The 17861-nt window shown below is 54.7% G+C and overlaps 2 protein-coding genes across 2 annotated transcripts; both read right to left on the bottom strand.

The window, feature by feature from the left end:
- Positions 1–1306: 1306 nt before the first annotated feature.
- Positions 1307–3273, bottom strand: LOC114888570 (L-xylulose reductase). The gene is made up of 8 exons (XM_029210743.1): positions 3166–3273; positions 2985–3082; positions 2311–2465; positions 2171–2213; positions 1995–2094; positions 1837–1901; positions 1627–1744; positions 1307–1507 (listed from the first exon to the last, which is right to left on the bottom strand). The coding sequence occupies exons 1-8, from the start codon at positions 3215–3217 to the stop codon at positions 1404–1406; spliced, it is 735 nt and encodes a 244-aa protein (XP_029066576.1). The 5' UTR covers positions 3218–3273; the 3' UTR covers positions 1307–1403.
- Positions 3274–5935: 2662 nt separating this feature from the next.
- On the bottom strand, positions 5936–8115 carry LOC114889526 (carbonyl reductase [NADPH] 2-like). The gene is given in 9 exon segments (XM_029212885.1): positions 5936–6039; positions 6136–6253; positions 6479–6537; positions 6660–6759; positions 6848–6888; positions 6986–7139; positions 7242–7564; positions 7788–7875; positions 8083–8115. Coding segments are annotated over 9 exon segments (1020 nt in total).
- Positions 8116–17861: the final 9746 nt, after the last annotated feature.

Here is a 17861-nt window from a genome sequence, read left to right as displayed (position 1 = left end):
CACACACACACACACACACACACACACACACACACACACACACACACGCGCGCGCCAGAGGAGAGGAGGAAGTTTGCGGAGTCCTCTCAGTCTCCAAAGGAGGACCCAGATCAAAGTGGGGCCAAGTGCATTTGGTCCCTTCTGGATGAAGAAAGCCCTTCTCACGCTGACTTCAGGCCTCTGGGAGGGCACAGCCAGGCGAGCGAGGGGCAGGATGGTCTGCAAGTCAAGCCCCGTGGGGCCCTGTGGAGCCCAGGGCAAGGCCAGGGGACACTAGCTGAGTGTTCAGGAAGACAGACCGTCAAGAGGAAGGACGTCCAGGCAGAGGGACCCTGCAGCCGTGGAGGTAGAACAAACGTGGTGTGGAGAGGACAGGAGGGGTTGCAGGTGGGCCAACAGCCTGGCATCGCTGGGCAGACAACGGCGGGAGGTGAGGGGCGGGCCTGGCCTGGAGCTAGGACTTCACCCCTGAGGCCACAAGGCACTACTCTGGTGTGATGAGAAGCCACACTGCACCCCCGCAATGGTGTGTAGAGGGTGGACTGCTGAATTTCAGGAATTTTGCTAGCCAGTTTTTAAACAGCTATTGTTAATAATTATATAAACTTATATTAGTTGTATTAAAAAAAATGAAATTAACAAATACTCAAAACACATCACTTCCTAAATATTTTTGTACATATTACTATTATCTGTGCTATCGGGTATAAGGCTTTTCTATCTGTGTGGTGGGGACACCACACAAAGGTGGGGGACACACATCTCTCCCCAGCTCCACCTCAAGGACAGTAAACAGGCGGGAGTATTTTACCATAGAAGTTGGCAAATTCTACAGCTGGAGCTTGTGCTCAGTGCGTGGTGAATAACTCACAAAGTTGAGGAAATGAAAATTGAAAACCGTCATCTGATTCAGCAAAGAAGTCGCTCAAGTCATCAACAAAGTAATGAAGTCCCAACACACAGCATCCTCAGTTCACGTCTGTCTTATGCATGGACTTCAGGAATGCCAACCAACACTCATGTTAAACACACCACTGCTTCCATACCACAGACCTCCGGACAGGGCCAAAGGCCATCCTCGGTCAAATTCACCACCCTCATTAGGAGCTGGCCTTCTGGAAGGTTCTACCTCCCAGTCCTGCCAGGGACTTAGCCAGGCCTGAAAATCTCTCACAGGAGGGACAGGCTGCCACTGGCCCAGGATGTGAGTTGAATGGTTGCCTCTACCTGGGACTCATCCCCACACCCAGCCCTGAGTGCTACATCTTCCAGCCACTTGACTGCAGCCTAGGAATGAGTGTGCAGGCTGGGCAGAAGAATCATGTTTATTGGAGGGATGGGGAAGGGGGGTGGGGGTAAAAGTGGGCTCAGCATGGAACATGTGTGTGTGTGGGTGGAGGGGCTCAGGTAGCCAGGAAGCCTCCATCCACCGGCACAGTGGAGCCCGTGGTCATGCTGCTGCGGTCACTCAGCAGGAAGAGGATGGTGTCTACCACGTTCTCCACCTCTGTGGGCGGGGTGGGGTTCAGGATGTGGTTGAAAGGAGCTGCCCTTCATCCTTCCCTCCCACCCCTCACCTGAGCAAGCCACTGATGCAACTCCCAGCTGGGCTCCCACCTGACTCACCGGCAAACTTGCCAAGTGGGATGCGATCCAGCATGGTCTTGGCCTTCCGGGGGTCGCTCCAGTTGGCCTGGCCCATGGGTGTCATCACCACTGTGGGGTTGAGTGCATTCACACGGATCTGTACTGGAACAAGAAGGGGGTCAGCTGGGTGGGCTGAGGCTCTCTGGGCACGTGGGCTGGGTGATGGGAAGGCATCCCAGTGGGGCTCACCTGGTGTGGCCCAAGCTCCAGAGCCATTACCTTGGTCAGCATGTCCAAGGCACCCTTGGTGGAGCCTGTGAGGAGAGACAGCCTGTGTGGAGCCTGAGCTGGCTGCTCAGGCTGGGGGGTGGGGGGTGGGGGGCAGGGCACAGCCGGGGCTTGCTCACAGTAGACGCTGTGGTTAGTCAGTGCGCGCTGGGAGGCCTGGCTAGAGACATTCACGATGGACCCCGGGGCTCCCCGAGCTATTAAGCCTCGGGCCACGATCTGGAATTGCAGAGGAAGCATGAGGCAGAACTGGTGTCACCCCCCAGTTCCCACTCCGGCTCTGAAGGCAGCTCACCTGGGACACCTGGATGACAGCCCGAAGGTTCACGTCAAAAGACCTGGAAGTAGATGGATAGACCGTGGTCAGGGACTGGGACTGCTGCAGCAGGAGACAGCCCTTCCCCCCGGGAGTTCCTCCACCCCACCCTGGCTCACGTGTCACACGCCTCCTTGGTGACCTCCAGGAAGGGCTGCAGCAGCGCCACGGCAGCATTGTTCACCAGCAGGTCCACAGGGCCCACGCCGCCCAGCGCTCGGTCCGTGGCCTCCCAGTCACCCAGGTCCACACACACAGGCTCTACCCCTGGGCACTGTGTGTATTAGGTGGTAAGGGGGCACATCTACCAGAGGATCCATGCCCAAGAAAGGGTACATCTGGGCCTCTGGCATGCGAGGGAGAAGGGCTGGGTTTGCACGGCCTTTCAGTTCGACAGGGGGAGGGGTTAGGGGTTCCAGAGGAGCCAGTCACCTTCTTGGGGCTCAGAATCCCAGGCTGCTGCAGGTGGAGGGTAGTTAACTCGGCCTCTGGGCCACTGGGCAACTCGGGGCTTCGGGAACGGGAGCCTGGCCCCGCCTCCGGCCAGTCTATTTCCTCCCAGCGCCCGAACGCGTCTAGCCCCGGGCCTGCAAGGCAGCCATTTCTGCCTGCTCCTAAGCCCAGGGGGAGTCGTCGTTCTCCCAACCCGTCGGCCCCCAACAGAGGCCGTGCGCCCGGCGTGGGGAAGGGTGTGCAAAAGTCCTTGGCGAACCCTAGCGCCCGGCGGCCGCGTGTCCCGGCCCGCCCTCAGCCTCGCCCGCCGCCCGCTGGGCTGGGACAAGGCGACGCCTACCTCGCGGACCAGGCTGTCCAGGTCGGCCTGGGTCCGGCTCACAGCCACCACTTGTGCACCCGCCGCGTGCAGCGCCTGGACAGTGCTGCGCCCGATGCCTGCGAGGAGCGCGGCTCAGTGCGGGCGCCCCTCCCCGGCCACCCCCTCCCAGACCCACCTTTGGCCGCCGTCCCGGGCCCACCTTTGCCCGCCCCAGTGACGAGCGCCCGGCGCCCCGCTAGGCTCAACTCCATGAGGCTCGAACCCGCCCTGTGCACTGCTGAGACCCAACTGCGTGCCTGGGTCCAGCTGCGCGCGACTGTCCGGGAGGGCGCGGGGCGGGGCGGGACGCGGCGGGCCAATTGCAGGGCGGTGTCCTGGGGAGGGAGGGAATATTCAAATAGAGGCTTCCCCGCGGGGGCGATTGGCCGAAAGGAGTGGGCGAGGCCGGGGCGGGGCAGGCTGGGTCCCCGCTGGACTCTTGGGCGGGGTTTTTCAAACTGCCCTGTTGTGGCCCTTCGAACCAGAGTGAAATAGGTTTAGCGGGCCCCGCTAGCATATTTCCCCTGCCAAGATGATTATTACAAAAAAACAGATGTGGTAATTAATACGTGAAACTAATACGTAATTATACGTAGCTGTACGTGAAAGAGATCTCAGTCAGGGTTAACTTTTTTTTTTTTTTTTTTGCGGTACGCGGGCCTCTCACTGTTGTGGCCTCTCCCATTGCGGAGCACAGGCTCCGGACGCGCAGGCTCAGCGGCCATGGCTCACGGGCCCAGCCACTCTGCGGCATGTGGGATCCTCCTGGACCGGGGCACGAACCTGTGTCCCCTGTATCGGCAGGCGGACTCTCAACCACTGCGCCACCAGGGAAGCCCAACTTTTTTTTCTTTTGTTTCTGAGAAGAAAAGTTTGGCAAAGAGGATCACATGCTCCCCTCCCCCAGACCTGGGAGTAGCTCACGCAGGCTCACTTGTGCTTAGAGGGAAAGGGTTTGGACAACCCAATAAGCCTGAAGAAGAGGCCAAGGCCAGCAAAGGTGTGCTTTAGCCTCAAAGGGAGTTGAAAGGCTGACTCACCCCACCAACCCACAGAAGGCCACCAGGACTTTAAAAACTTGGATAGGATGGGAAGGGATAGGCTTAGGGTCATGGGGTACCCAGTGGCCAGCAAGGGCAAGCATTGCTTCCTGCAGCTTTAGGGTCAGAGATATATGTGTGCTCACGTGTCCATGTGTGCCATTGGCTCCTCCTGTAAAAGCTACTTTGTTCTGTGGGTCATGGTGGGAAAGTCTAGAAACACTGCCCTTGAGGACCTTCTGTGGACAGGAGTAAGGAAGTGGTGATTGCGGGGCCTCTGGGTCACTGTGGCTTTGGGCCCAGAGAGGTGGACAGTCTGGAGGAGAGGGTGGCTGGGGACAGCAGGAGGCACAGGTTTGAGAAGCCCCTGGAGGATAGCCAAGTGAGTCCTCCCTACCAGATCTGGCACTGTGGTGCAGCCGACACCCTCTAGGCACTGGGCAAACCCTGCCTTCTGCTGCTAACCTTGGACCCTGCCGTCTGCCTGCCAGAAGCCAAGGGGAGGTGGGGAACAGCCCCCAGCCTGTCCTTCCTGAAAGGGACATCTGCTTAGGTCCCTTCACTGTCTTTACCTGGCCCCCAGAATGGTGTCCAAATCCTTTCACTTGCCCCGTGATCCTCAGTGGACCAGCTGGACTGAGCCAAGCCTGCTTTGGCACAAACCTTGCTCTGGGAGGCCCTGAGGCTGGCTAGAAGTGCCCTCAGCACTCCCCATCCCTGCAACGTGCCCTTTGCTCTCTCAGCCCAGTGGTACCATTGCCTGGAGGGCCCCACCCCAGCCCCTCATACCTTGCCCCCTTGCCCAGAGATGGACACTGCACCAGTCCAGCTGACTGACCACCTCAGGCCTCATCACACCCACACTCAGAAGGCATGGGTCATGTGGAACCTGACCCAGGTAAGCACAGCTGAATCCCAGCAGGGCCTGCAAAACCCTCTAGCTGCCCCAGCTGCAGGGCTGTTTTGTCTGGAGTCAGGCCAGGGACAGTAGGTAGAGCAGCAGCTGTGGAACCTTCCCCAGCTGGGGCTGCCCTCTCATGGGTGGTCTTGTGGGGGAAGGTGTGCCCCAAGGCGGAGCTGGTTGCTCAGGGTTGGATACGCTATAATGGTCCAGCACCCCGCCCCTCACGCCGGGCGCTGAGCGCTCAGTCCCATCTTCCCTAGGGATAGCCTATGGTCCAGAGCATCTCCCCGCAGGTCCTCAGACCCTCTACCCTCTCCGGCCGGCGGTAGTGGGGGCGGGGGGGGGGTGCATGCTGGGCTGAAGGGCGGTGCCAGAGCCTCAGGGAAGGAAAGGTGGCTGCATGCTGCCCTCTGCCCTCCGCCCAGAGAAGGTTGGGTGTTGCGGTAAGGGCGTGGACATGAGGAATCTTCTTGCAAGGAATCTCGGCCCTTCAGCTCAAGGGCAGGGTCAGCGGTGGAATCCGGCGGGCTTCGGATCTGCCCTCTCTTTACTTCTTCGAAGGTTAACCGGTGCCCCCCAGTCCCTGATCCTCCCCTCCCCAGCCTCGCGGCATGCCCAGCCAGAGCCCTGGCACGGCTAGCTGCAGGAGAAAGGCCTCCATTTAATTAGGCAAATCCACTCCAGCACAGCTGAGGACACAGTGGGTGGGGACGACAGGGGCGGGGTCTCCTGGCACGTGAGTGTGGATGCGGGATGGGCTGGTGGGGCGGAGCCGCGGCGTGGCGTGGAGGTGGGGCCAAGCCGCGGGGCGGGGGCAGTAGGCCGGGCAGTGGGAGATGCGGGGAGGGTCGGGGCGTGGGCGTAGATGGGGCCAGGGGCGTGGTGGGCTGGTGGCCTTGGCGGCCTGGGGGCGGGGCGGTGGGGCGTGGAAGCGGGGCCGGGCGGAGCCGAGCACCATCCCTCTGGCCGCCCGGAGCACCGCGCTCTTAGGAGGCCAGGTACCCGGCATCCACAAAGATTCCCGAGCCGCTGGTGGAGGCGCTGCGGTCGCTGAGCAGGAAGAGGATGCTGTTGACCAGGTCTTCCGCCTCTGCGGCGGGTGGCGGGCGGGGTCAGCACGGCTTGGCCCGGCTGTCTGGGCCCGGCCGCCCCAGCCGCGCCCGCCACTACACGAAGCCCAGCTGACCTGCAAACTGCCTCAGCGGGTGGCGCTCCTTCAGCTTCCGGGCGAACTGGGGGTCAGACGAGGCTTCCTGGCCCATGGCGGTAAGCACCACCGTGGGGTTTACCGAGTTCACCCGGATCTGGGGCCGAGGGGCCGGCGGGGCGGTCTCAGCCGGCGCACAAACCCCGCCCTCACAGACCCCACTGAGCTTGCTTACTCACCCCCTGGCGCCCCCTACCCCCGTTTTCATCCCCAGCCGACGCCTTGCCCACCACCCGCCAGCCCCCACCTCACCCCCACCCTGCGCCTACCTCGTGCCTTCCCAGGCCGGGGCCCCTGGCACCCCCAGCTCACCCATGCCTACCTTGTGCGGCCCCAGCGCCATGGCTTTGGTCAGGATGGTCATTGCACCCTCGGTGGAGCCTGTGGGAAAAGGGCAGCACTGAGGACCCTTAAGGATTCAGCCCACTTTGCATGAGGCCCAGCCCAGGAGCCCAGCTGCTCCTGCATGGAATGGGGGCTCAAGTTTGGGCAGAGGGACTCACTGTAGGCAGCTAGGTTAGGAAGGGTGACGTGGGCCGCCATGCTGGAGACATTCACGCTGGAGCCAGGCACTCCGTGGCTGATCATGCCCCGGGACACAATCTGTAAGCCAAGAGAGGGGGCACCCTGACCCCACCGCACCCCCGCTTGGGCCATGTCTGCACTGGGCCACATCCTCCCACTGGCTCACCTGAGACACCTGGAACACAGTGCAGTTTCACACTGAAGGACCTGGAGGGAGAGGGGACAGTCAGACACACCATGGCCACACCCGGTCCACTTCCTCAGCAGCCCTCTCCCCAGTCCACCTCCTCTCCTACTCCTCAGCTGTCGAAGACCTCCTTGGTGGTCTCCAGGAAGGGCTGCAGCAGCGCCATGGCGGCATTGTTCACCAGCACGTCCACAGGGCCCACGTCGCACAGCGCCTGCTCCATGGCCTCCCAGTCACCCAGGTCCACGGACACAGGCTCTACCCCGGGGCCCTGTGGGAAGGCATTGGCCAGTGACCAAAGGGGGCATCCTGGCAGGCTGGTGAGGCATCCCGGAGGGTCACAGGCCTGGCCCATGATGGGGCTGCACCTCACCTCCTTGGAGAGGCTGACCAGGTCGGCATTGGTATGGCTCACAGCCACCACTCTGGCTCCTGAGGCGTGCAGGGCCTTCATGGTGTCCCGCCCGATCCCTGCAGGGGTGCACGGGGCAGCCAGATGGCGCAATATGTCTGGGCCAAGGCTGCGGGTGGGGGCAGCAGATTTGCTGCTCAGGAAAGAGCGGTGAGACAGTGCTGGCCAGAGGTTGGTGGCCCGGGCGTCAGGGGTCCGGCCAGCCAGGATTCGGCCAAGGGAGGCCCAGAGGGCAGCCCCTTCCTGCTGGGCTGAGGGAAGAGGCCTTGGCTGGGTCCCCCCATCTGCCCAGACTGATTCTGAGGGCCTCCCTCACAGGAGGGCTCTTGCATTGACCAGCGAGAGGCTAGCATCCTGTCCCAATGGGGCCTGCTGGGTGGTAGGGAGCAGTCCAGGCCCAGATCAGCCGGCTCAGGCACAAAGGGACTTGCAGGCCGCAGCATGGGCCTGTGAAGCTCTGGGTCTGGCCACCTTGCTCTCTAACCTCGGCCCCTCACACACCCCCACCTGCCTCGCTCACACTCATCTTTCCCTGCCCCGTCACCAGGGCCCGAAGGCCACTGAAATTCAGCAGCGTGGTGCCAACTCCCAGCCTCTGTACAACAGGAGGCGAGGGCGTGGGGGGTTTATAGGCCTAGGCTGGGGCAGGCTGGGTGGCCAGGCAGGTTTGTGTGTGGTGGGGGGGGCGGGGGCTGGCTGGAGGAGGGAAGACTGGGGGCACTAGGCGGGGCCAGGCATCAGTGCAGCTTCTGCTTCCTTGTTCGCAGAAACCTGTCTCCTTAGAAGGGGCCACCGTCCTCACCCACAACCCAAAGGTGCCAGCCAGAAGCGCCATCCTGGGTTTTGGAAAATAAACTAAAAATAAACCCTGGGGTGGGGAACATGCCCCTTCCTGGCTGGCTGGGGGCAGATGGCCTGGAACTGGTCCCTGCAAGCACTGGGCTTGATGCCCCTGGGTGATGGCCAAGACCACACAGAGGTCCCTCTGGGGAGTGTTCTCCCAAACACCCACAGCTTAAAAAATCTCCCTACCTCCATCAACCCCCACCCAAATCACAACCCAGCAGCACTTGCTTCACTCAGCCAAGGCCATCACTACACTCCAGACACATTTTCAAATGCCAAAGATGATTTTTATTTTGAAATAAAAGCTTCACAGTTGCAAGGATAGTAAGAATTCTTTTCCCCTGAACCATTTGAGAGTAATTTGCAAAACTAACACTCCATCACCCCTAAATAGCTTAGTGTCTGTTTCCTTGGAATAAAGACATTGTCCTACGCAACCACAAAAACACACAATACATACGACACAACCACAACATAACACACACCATCACAACATAGCACAACTGTCAGAGTCAGAAGAGTAACACCATGCGTCCCTACCACGTGATCCTTAGCTCCCGTTCAACTTTCATAAGTTGTCCCAATGATGTTCTTTAAAAAAAAAAAGAAAAAGCTATATCAAGGTTTAATTGATATATATGACTATGCATATTTAATGTATACAGTTTGATGAGTTTGGACATATGCAAACACCTGTGTGAAACCATCACCATAGTCAAGGTCATGAGCACCCCCAAGTTTCCTCATACCGATTGGTTTTGTGTTTGTGGTGAGGGCACCTCTCACACAGTCCCAGTGCTCAGTACCAACTGTGAACTATAGGTCTCTACAACTTGCTTGTCTGGCATAGCTGAGACTTCCACTCCAGTTCTTTATGGCCAAAGGGTCCAGTCCAGAGTCACATGTTGCCTTTGGAGGTCCCGTCTCTCTGTCTTCCTCACTCTGGAACACTCCTTAGTCTTTCCTTGACCTTTATGACCTTGATACTTTTGAAGAATATAGATCAGTTGTTTGGTAGAAAGTCCCTCAATTTGGCTTTCCCAGTGTTTCCTTGTAATTAGCTGCAGGCTGTACGTCTCTGTCTCGAGCACCATGGAAGTGACACTGCATCCTCACAGCATCCCATCAGCTGGCACCATTTTGATCGGTCCCATCACTGGTGTTGTTAACTTTGATCATGGGATGGAAGTGGACATCACTAGGACACCACTTCAATCGCTGCGTCACCCTTCCAGGTGCAAAAAGAACACGGCTGCAAATCCTGGGCGAAATGTCCCCTGTGTTCCACACCAACTCAGAACTGTGCGGGGAAAGGAGTCTGGGACCCTAGGTTCAGCCTTGCGCAATTTACGTTGACCAATACAAATCCACCCCAGTCCGTCTAACTTCACTTCCAAGTAAAGCCAAGAGCAAAGTCGGCCTGACATAATTCAACCAACAACACACAACAAAATACATGCTACCCTCTCCCCAGAAGGTGACGTAAAGTCCCTTTATCCATCTCTGGGTGATGTTCAGCCCTCTTCCAACTGAGTCACACCCCCCTTATGTATCCTGTAACTTACATGCCGACGTAGAAAGATAACCACTATCAACACATATTATGATAGACGGTGAGTGAGAGAGAGAAGAGAAGAGAAAAAAAATCGGTTCATATGTACACAAATATATTTGTGTAAAAATGAGGATGAAATTATTATAGTTCTCTTTTCTGCAGCTGGTCACATGGTCACATGGCCATAACTACTGCTTATCTTCTTACACTGCCCATATTCTTTTGTCCTCCACTGCCAGGTGGAGTCAGATCTCTGAGGGTACACATTTTGATTACTGCTTTGAATCTGCTACCATTGTGGCAAGTGTGACCAAGTTGTCTTTGGGGATTAAGTGTGTGGAATCGGGACTTCCCTGGTGGTGCAGTGGTTAAGAATCTGCCTGCCAATGCAGGGGACATGGGTTCAATCCCTGGTCTGGGAAGATCCCACATACCGTGGAGCAACTAAGCCTGTGCGCCACAACTACTGAGCCTGCACTCTAGAGCCCGTGAGCCACAACTGCTGAGCCCATGAGCCACAACTACTGAAGCCCGCACACCTAGAGCCCGTGCTCCGCAACAAGAGAAGACACCACAGTGAGAAGCCTGTGTACCACAGCAAAGAGTAGCCCCAACTCGCCGCAACTAGAGAAAGCCTGCGTGCAGCAACGAAGACCCAATGCAGCCAAAATATAAATAAATAAAATAAAATAAATTGTATGGAATCGAAATGGAGCAGGACCCCTATGGTCCTTGCCCCCCATATCCTCAACCTGCCTTTTGTCTGTGGAAAAACTTTGGCCAAAGAATAAGTTTAATCAGAGAATTGAGAAAATGCAGAAACAAAGGAAAACAGTCCAACAAGACTAAATAATAATAGTTTAGTCATTAAGCAAAGTCAAGGACCTTTAGCTCCCCCTCAAGGGCTATAGATAATATACTGAGCCATATCCTTTGAGCTGTCTTCTAGATACTAAAACCCCACCAGGTGGAAGAAGAAAACTACATGATGACCAGACTGTAGCCATGATGTAAGCTGCCACAATTCCAAAAGCTGGCCTCAAAGTAATGGGAACAGAACTTCCCTGGTGGCGCAGTGGATAAGAATCTGCTTGCCAATGCAGGGGACACAGGTTCAATCCCTGGTCAGGGAAGATCCCACATGTCGAGGAGCAACTAAGCCTGTGCGCCACAACTACCGAGCCTGCACTCTAGAGCCTGCGAGCCACAACTACTGAAGCCTGCACACCTAGAGCCCGTGCTCTTCAACAAGAGAAGCCACCGCAGTGAGAAGCCTGCGCACCACAACGAAGATTAGCCCCCGCTCGCCACAACTAGAGAAAGCCCACGCGCAGCAACGAAGACCCAATGCAGCCAAAAGTATAAATAAATAAATAAAAGAAATGGGAACAAACTGACCCTGGAACTGAAGTGTTTTTTTTTTTTTTTTGTGATACGCGGGCCTCTCACTGTTGTGGCCTCTCCCGTTGCGGAGCACAGGCTCCGGACGCGCAGGCTCAGCGGCCATGGCTCACGGGCCCAGCCGCTCTGCGGCATGTGGGATCTTCCCGGACCGGGGCATGAACCCGTGTCCCCTGCATCGGCAGGGGGACTCTCAACCACTGTGCCACCAGGGAAGCCCAAGATTTTTTTTTTAAGTGGGGTATAGTTGCTTTACAATGTTGTGTTAGTTTCTGCTGTACAATGAAGTGAATCAGCTATATGTATACATATATCTCCTCCCTCTGGCACCTCCCTCCTCCTGCCCATCCCACCCATCTAGGTCACCACAGAGCACCGAGTTGAGCTTCCTATGCTATACAGCAGGTTCCCTGTTCTCTGTTTTACACAGAATAGTGTATATATGTCAATCCCAATCTCCCAATTCACCCCAGCCCCCTTCCCCCACCCACCGTGTCCACATGTCCATTCTCTATGTCTGCATCCCTATTCCTGCCCTGCAGATAGGTTCATCTGTACCATTTTTCTAGATTCCACATATATGTGTTAATATACGATATTTGTTTTTCTCTTTCTTACTTCACTCTGTATGACAGAGCTCTGGGTCCATCCATGTCTCTGCAAATGACCCAGTTATGTTCCTTTTTATGGCTGAGTAATATTCCATTGTATATATGTACAATGGAATATTATGTAATTTATCTGGCTGTGCCAGGTCTTAGTTGCGGCATGCGGGCTCTTAGTTGTGGCATGTGGGCTCTAGTTCCCTGACCAGGGGTCAAACCTGGGCCCCCTGCATTGGGAGCATGGAGTCTTAACTATTGGACTACCAGGGAAGTCCCTATACCACATCTTCTTTATCCATGCATCTGTCAATGGTTGCTTCCATGCCCTGGCTATTGTAAATAGTGCTGCAATGAACATTGGGGTGCATGTGTCTTTTTTTTGTTAATAAATTTATTTATTTTTATGTATTTATTTTTGGCTGCGTTGGGTCTTCGTTGCTGCGTGCGGGCTTTCTCTAGTTGCAGCGAGCGGGGGCTACTCTTCATTGTGGTGCACGGGCTTCTCATTGTGGTGGCTTCTCTTGTTGTGGAGCATGGGTTCTAGGGCATAGGGCTTCAGTAGTTTTGGTGCACAGACTCAGTAGTTGTGGCTTGTGGGCTCTAGAGCGCAGGCTCAGTAGTTGTGGCACACGGGCTTAGTTGCTCCTTGGCATGTGGGATCCTCCCGGACCAGGGCTCGAACCCATGTCCCTTGCATTGGCAGGTGGATTCTTAACCACTGCGCCACCAGGAAGGCCCTATGGGTTTGTTTTTGTAGGTCTTTTTCTTCTCTTGTGTTTCCTGCCTTGAGAAGTTCCTTTAGCATTTGTTGTAAAGCTGGTTTTGTGGTGCTGAATTCTCTTAGCGTTTGCTTGTCTGTAATGCTTTTGATTTCTTCATCAAATCTGAATGGTCTCCTTGCTGGGTAGAGTAATCCTGGTTGTAGGTTTTTCCCTTTCATTACTTTAAACATATCCTGCCACTCTCTTCTGGCCTGAAGAGTTTCTGCTGAAAAATCAGCTGATAACTTTACGGGGATTCCCTTGCATGTTAGTTTTTGCTTTTCCCTTGCTGCTTTTAATATTTTTTCCTTAAATTTAATTTTTGTTAGTTTGATTAATATGTATCTCGGCGTGTTTCTCCTTGGGTTTATCCTGTATGGGACTCTCTGTGCTTCCTGGACTTGGGTGGCTATTTCCTGTCCCCTGTTAGGGAAGTTTTCGACTACAATCAAATATTTTCCCAGATCCTTTCTCTTTCTATTCTTCTGGGACCCCCATAATTCGAATGCTGCTGCATATAATGTCCCAGAGGTCTCTGAGACCGTCCTCATTTCTTTTCATTCTTTTTTCTTTATTCTGCTCCTTGGCAGTTATTTCCACCACTCTATCTTCCAGCTCACTTATTTGTCCTTCTGCCTCAGTTACTCTGCTATTGATTGCTTCTAGTGTATTTTTCATTTCAGTTATTGTGTTGTTCATCACTGTTTGTTTGTTCTTTATTTCTTCTAGGTCCTTGTTAAACATTTCTTGTATTTTCTCGATCCGTACCTCCATTCTATTTCTGAAATTTTAGATCATCTTTACTATCATTACTCTGAATTCTCTTTCAGGTAGGTTGCCTATTTCCTCTTCATTTATTTGGTCTTATAGGTTTTTACCTTTATCCTTCGTCTGTAACATACTTTTTTGTCGTCTCATCCTTTTTGTGTGTGTGTGTAACAGGTGGGGCTGTGTTCCTGTCTTGCTGCTTGTTTGGCCTGAGGCATCCAGCACTGGAGTTTGCAGGCAGTTGGGTGGAGCCAGGTCTTGGTGCTGAGATGAGGACTTCCGGGAGACGTCACACCAATTAATATTCCCTGGCACCTGAAGTTCTCTGTTAGGCTAGCGGCTTTGACTTTGTACTCCCACCACAGGAGCTTAGGCCCGACTTCTGGCCTGGGAATCAACACCTGCACAAGCTGTACAGCATGGCAAAAAAAAAAAAAAAAAAAAGCAACAAACAAAGAAGAGCAGAACAATAACAAATAATAAAAAATAAAATAAAATTAGAAAAATAAAAATTATATTAGAAAAAATAACAATAAAAATGAAACAACAAAACAGAACCACAACAGCAAAAAAAATAAAAAAGAAAATAAAGAAAAATAATAAAAGATTTAAAAAATAAAATAAAATAGGGACTTCCCTGGTGGTCCAGTGGCTAAGACTCTGCGCTCCCAATGCAGGGGGCCTGGGTTCGATCCCTGGTCAGGGAACTAGATCCTGCGTGCTGCAACTAAGAGTTCGCATGCCACAACTAAAGATCCCGCATGCCACAACGAAGATCCTACACATGGCAACGAAGATCCTGCATGCAGCAACTAAGACCCAACACAGCCAAATAAATAAATATTTAAAAAAATACTTTATAAATAATAATTTTTTTACATCTTTATTGGAGTATAATTGCTTTACAATGGTGTGTTAGTTTCTGCTTTATAACAAAGTGAATCAGTTATACATATACATATGTTCCCATATCTCTTCCCTCTTGCATCTCCCTCCCTCCCACCCTCCCTATCCCACCCCTCTAGGTGGTCACAAAGCACCGAGCTGATCTCCCTGTGCTATGCGGCTGCTCCCCACTAGCTATCTATTTTCCATTTGGTAGTGTATATATGTCCATGCCACTCTCTCACTTTGTCACAGCTTACCCTTCCACCTCCCCATACCCTCAAGTCCATTCTCTAGTAGGTCTGTGTCTTTATTCCTGTCTTACCCCTAGGTTCTTCATGACATTTTTTTTCTTAGATTCCATATATATGTGTTAGCATACGGTATTTGTCTTTCTCTTTCTGACTTACTTCACTCTGTATGACAGACTCTAGGTCCATCCACCTCACTACAAATAACTCGTTTCTTTTTATGGCTGAGTAATATTCCCTGTTGCCTCCTCTATCGGTGTCCTTGCCCCCATGGTGAGCTACAGCCTATCCCTGCCTCCCCAGTAGGCCTCCAAGACCTCTAGGTAGGTCTCTGGACCCGCTGTGTCAGCCCTACCTCTGCGTGTTTTCCTCTCACCAGCGTCTATTCCTGAAGTTGGCCCGGAGCACACGTGCCTGTATAGGCCAGCTGGGGCTCAGGCCAGCTGGGGCTCAGGCCCCCACAGGTGTACCTGCAGGGGCCGGCGCAGCCGGAGGAGGCCTTGGAGGGGGGTGGCACTCAGCCTGCCTGGACCCACATGGCCAGAGGAGGCCCTGTCAGGGGCGGCACTCAGGCTGCCAGGACCTGCGTGGCCAGAGGAGGCTTTGGCGGAGGCAGAACTCAGCACTGGGACCTATGCAGCCCGTGGAGGCCTTGTGGGGGGGCGGCACTCAGGCCCTATGGGACCTGCGCAGCCGGAAGAGGCCCTGGCTGGGGCAGGGCTCAGGCCCGGGGACCCACGTGGCCGGAGGGGGGCCCAGGGGTTGGGGGGTTCAGGCCTGGGACCCCAGCAGGCTCACCAGGGCCCGAGTGGGCAGGGGAGATGCTAGCTGCGTTCCCCTCTTATCCCCCAATCCCCCGAAGGTCCCTCTCTGTCCCCGCTGATCCCCTCGCCATGAGTGGGCCCCTCCAAGTGTGGGAATGTCTCCCCTCCCCCCGCTCCCCCTCAGGGGCACTAGTCCTGTCCTGCCTCCACTTTTCTTTTCCCCCTCTTTCCCTCCCACGTTCTACCTTGTCAGCCAGGATTCCTCCCATCCACTTAGGTGTCTGAGGTTTCGCACCAATGCCTAGTAGGTGCCCTTGAAACTGAAGATTAACTGTACTTAAAACAATCAAGATGATGCTGGTCAGACCACCAAGGACCAATTTCAAGATGACCGTCAGAGCTGACTGTGCTGTTTGCACGTAGCCCCCTCCCTTCACCTATAAAAACTCTTGCCAACTAATCGTCAGCGGCGGGGAGTTGGCCTTTGGACAGGAATCCGCCCTCCTCCCCAGGTTGCCAGCCTCCAAAATAAAGCAAACTTTCCTTTCCACCAAAGTTGCCTCTTTATTGGCTTTAGAACACAAACCCCGCTTTCGGTAATAGAATTGAGGGGACCTCAGCCCCAGCTGGGGTCTGGGCAGGCCTGTGGGGGACCTCTCATGCCCGCCACGCATGTCCATGACCCCAGACGGGAAGGACAGCTGCCTCTACTTACTATCCAGCAGGAGGAGGAAATCTTTCTGCCCAGACAGCCCAGCCAATCAGAGACTGCCACAGCCCAACCAATGGGAAGCCTCCATACTGTGAACTCCCAGCTCCTCCAATGGACTCTGGTTACCACGGCCCCTCCTCACACTCCCTCCTTCCCCTATAAAAGCAAGTTTCCCTTCCTTGTTCTCTGGATTTGCCTCTGGTCCCCGGTAGCTTACATTTCCGGAGTCACAATTCCTCTGGCTCTTCCAGAACAAAACTGCTTTTGCTGGTGAAACAGGCTAGTCTATTTATTTTAAAATTTACTTTTATTATTATTTTGGCTGTGTTGGGTCTTCGTTGTTGCACATGGGCTCCCTCTATTTGCCGTGAGCGGGGGCCACTGTTTGTTGCGCTGCATGGGCTTCTCATTGCGGTGGCCTCTCTTGTTGCAGAGCTCTAGGCACACAGGCTTCAGTAGTTGTGGCACACGGGCTCAGTAGTTGTGACTTGCAGGCTCTAGAGCACAGGCTCAGTAGTTGTGGCACACAGGCTTAGTTGCTCCGCAGCATGTGGGATCTTCCCAGACCAGGGCTCGAATCCGTGTCCCCTGCATTGGCAGGAGGATTCCCAACCACTGCGCCACCAGGGAAGCCCTGGCTAGTCCATTTTTAAAGTTGGCAAGTACTACCCCTTGGCCCTTGTCACCCTGGGATCCCATCACCCCCAGCTCGATGGAAGTTTTGGCCACTGTAAGCTCTGACCTACAGAGAAGAGCCCCACAGGGCCCTGAGGACGCTGGGGCCCCACTCATGAATTTATTTCTCAGAAGTGTGGTGAAAAGTGTATCTTCCAGGCTCTCTGGGGTGGGCGAGCAGGTCTCACATGATAAGTCCACTCTAACATTTCATCTCTCTGCACCTTAGGACCCCCTGCTCTCTACCATCTGCTATGGACGTTCTGACATTTTCAGTTTGTTTAGAGTTGCCTTCATGGGGTCCAGGTTTGCCAACCAACCAAGCACACCAGCAGAGCCCCACAACTGCTTGCAGTCACCCACGGACCCAAGAGCCCTGCTAAGTGAGCCCACATCTACCTTCACCTTCATGCAACTTCCTGTTCCTTCTACACTGGTCCTACACCCTGAGGATACATTCTCCTCATTTCTGTGGATATAAATCAGCTCAGCTGTCCAGTTCTTCCCGTGTGCCTCACAGACCTTCACGGGTCACACTTTCTACGTTACCGTTACCCTCTAGGCCCCCCTGAGACTTGCCTCTGGTTGAGGGTCTGGAGAGGGAGAGGCAGTGGGCTGTGTGCTCGAAAGGACCAGCAGTTCCCTGCAAGACAGCAACCTCAGGGTGGGTGGTTTCCGGTTCCTCAGGCGAAGGGCGACTGAGCGCCAGGGAAGGTGGCTGGAAGGGCTGCTTCCACCAGGAAAGGGAAACCAGCGACACTTAGTGGTTCCAAGCATCCCCCCATGGGTCCCCATCTCACTGTTCCAGGTCCCATTCATTGCCAATTGATGCTGCAGCTTTAAAACAGGGTCCCTGCAGGGCCAGGAATTCAATTTGTGCTGTAATTCAGCATGAGATTTTGGGTGGGGTTTTGGAAATCTTCCCCTGCAACTACTGAGGACCCGGGTTTCTTCCAGGGCCACCCCAGACACTTTCAGTTCCTTAAGCAGGCCTTGGGCTGGGAGTGTTCCTTCCCCGTATGTCTCCAGTACACTTAGAAGCAACCGGCCGGTCCTACTATCCTTGAGTTGAGGAGTGCCACAGATGACGGGAAACATCGTGGAGAATGCAACCCACCACTCCAGCAAGCAGGGGCTGGGCCAGGCCTGGGCCCCAGCCTTTCTCCAGCGAGTCTCCCTGAGCCCAGGAGCAGGGGGCGGTGTAGGGAAGGCTGGGGAAGGGAAAGGGCTGTGTGAGGAGAAGCAGATGCCAGCAGACCCATGAGAGGACCGTCAGGAGACGGGCAGAAGGACATGAGACCTGAGGGTCTCACACACAGCACACTCTCAACACACACACCCCACACCACACCACACAC

Source organism: Monodon monoceros, unplaced genomic scaffold (genome assembly GCF_005190385.1).
Source record: "Monodon monoceros isolate NGI ecotype Baffin Bay Population unplaced genomic scaffold, NGI_Narwhal_1 Super_Scaffold_9, whole genome shotgun sequence".
NCBI classification, from domain to species: domain Eukaryota; kingdom Metazoa; phylum Chordata; class Mammalia; order Artiodactyla; family Monodontidae; genus Monodon; species Monodon monoceros.
Note: the sequence above shows the minus strand (reverse complement) of the source record. Positions and strands in the feature narration are given on the sequence as shown.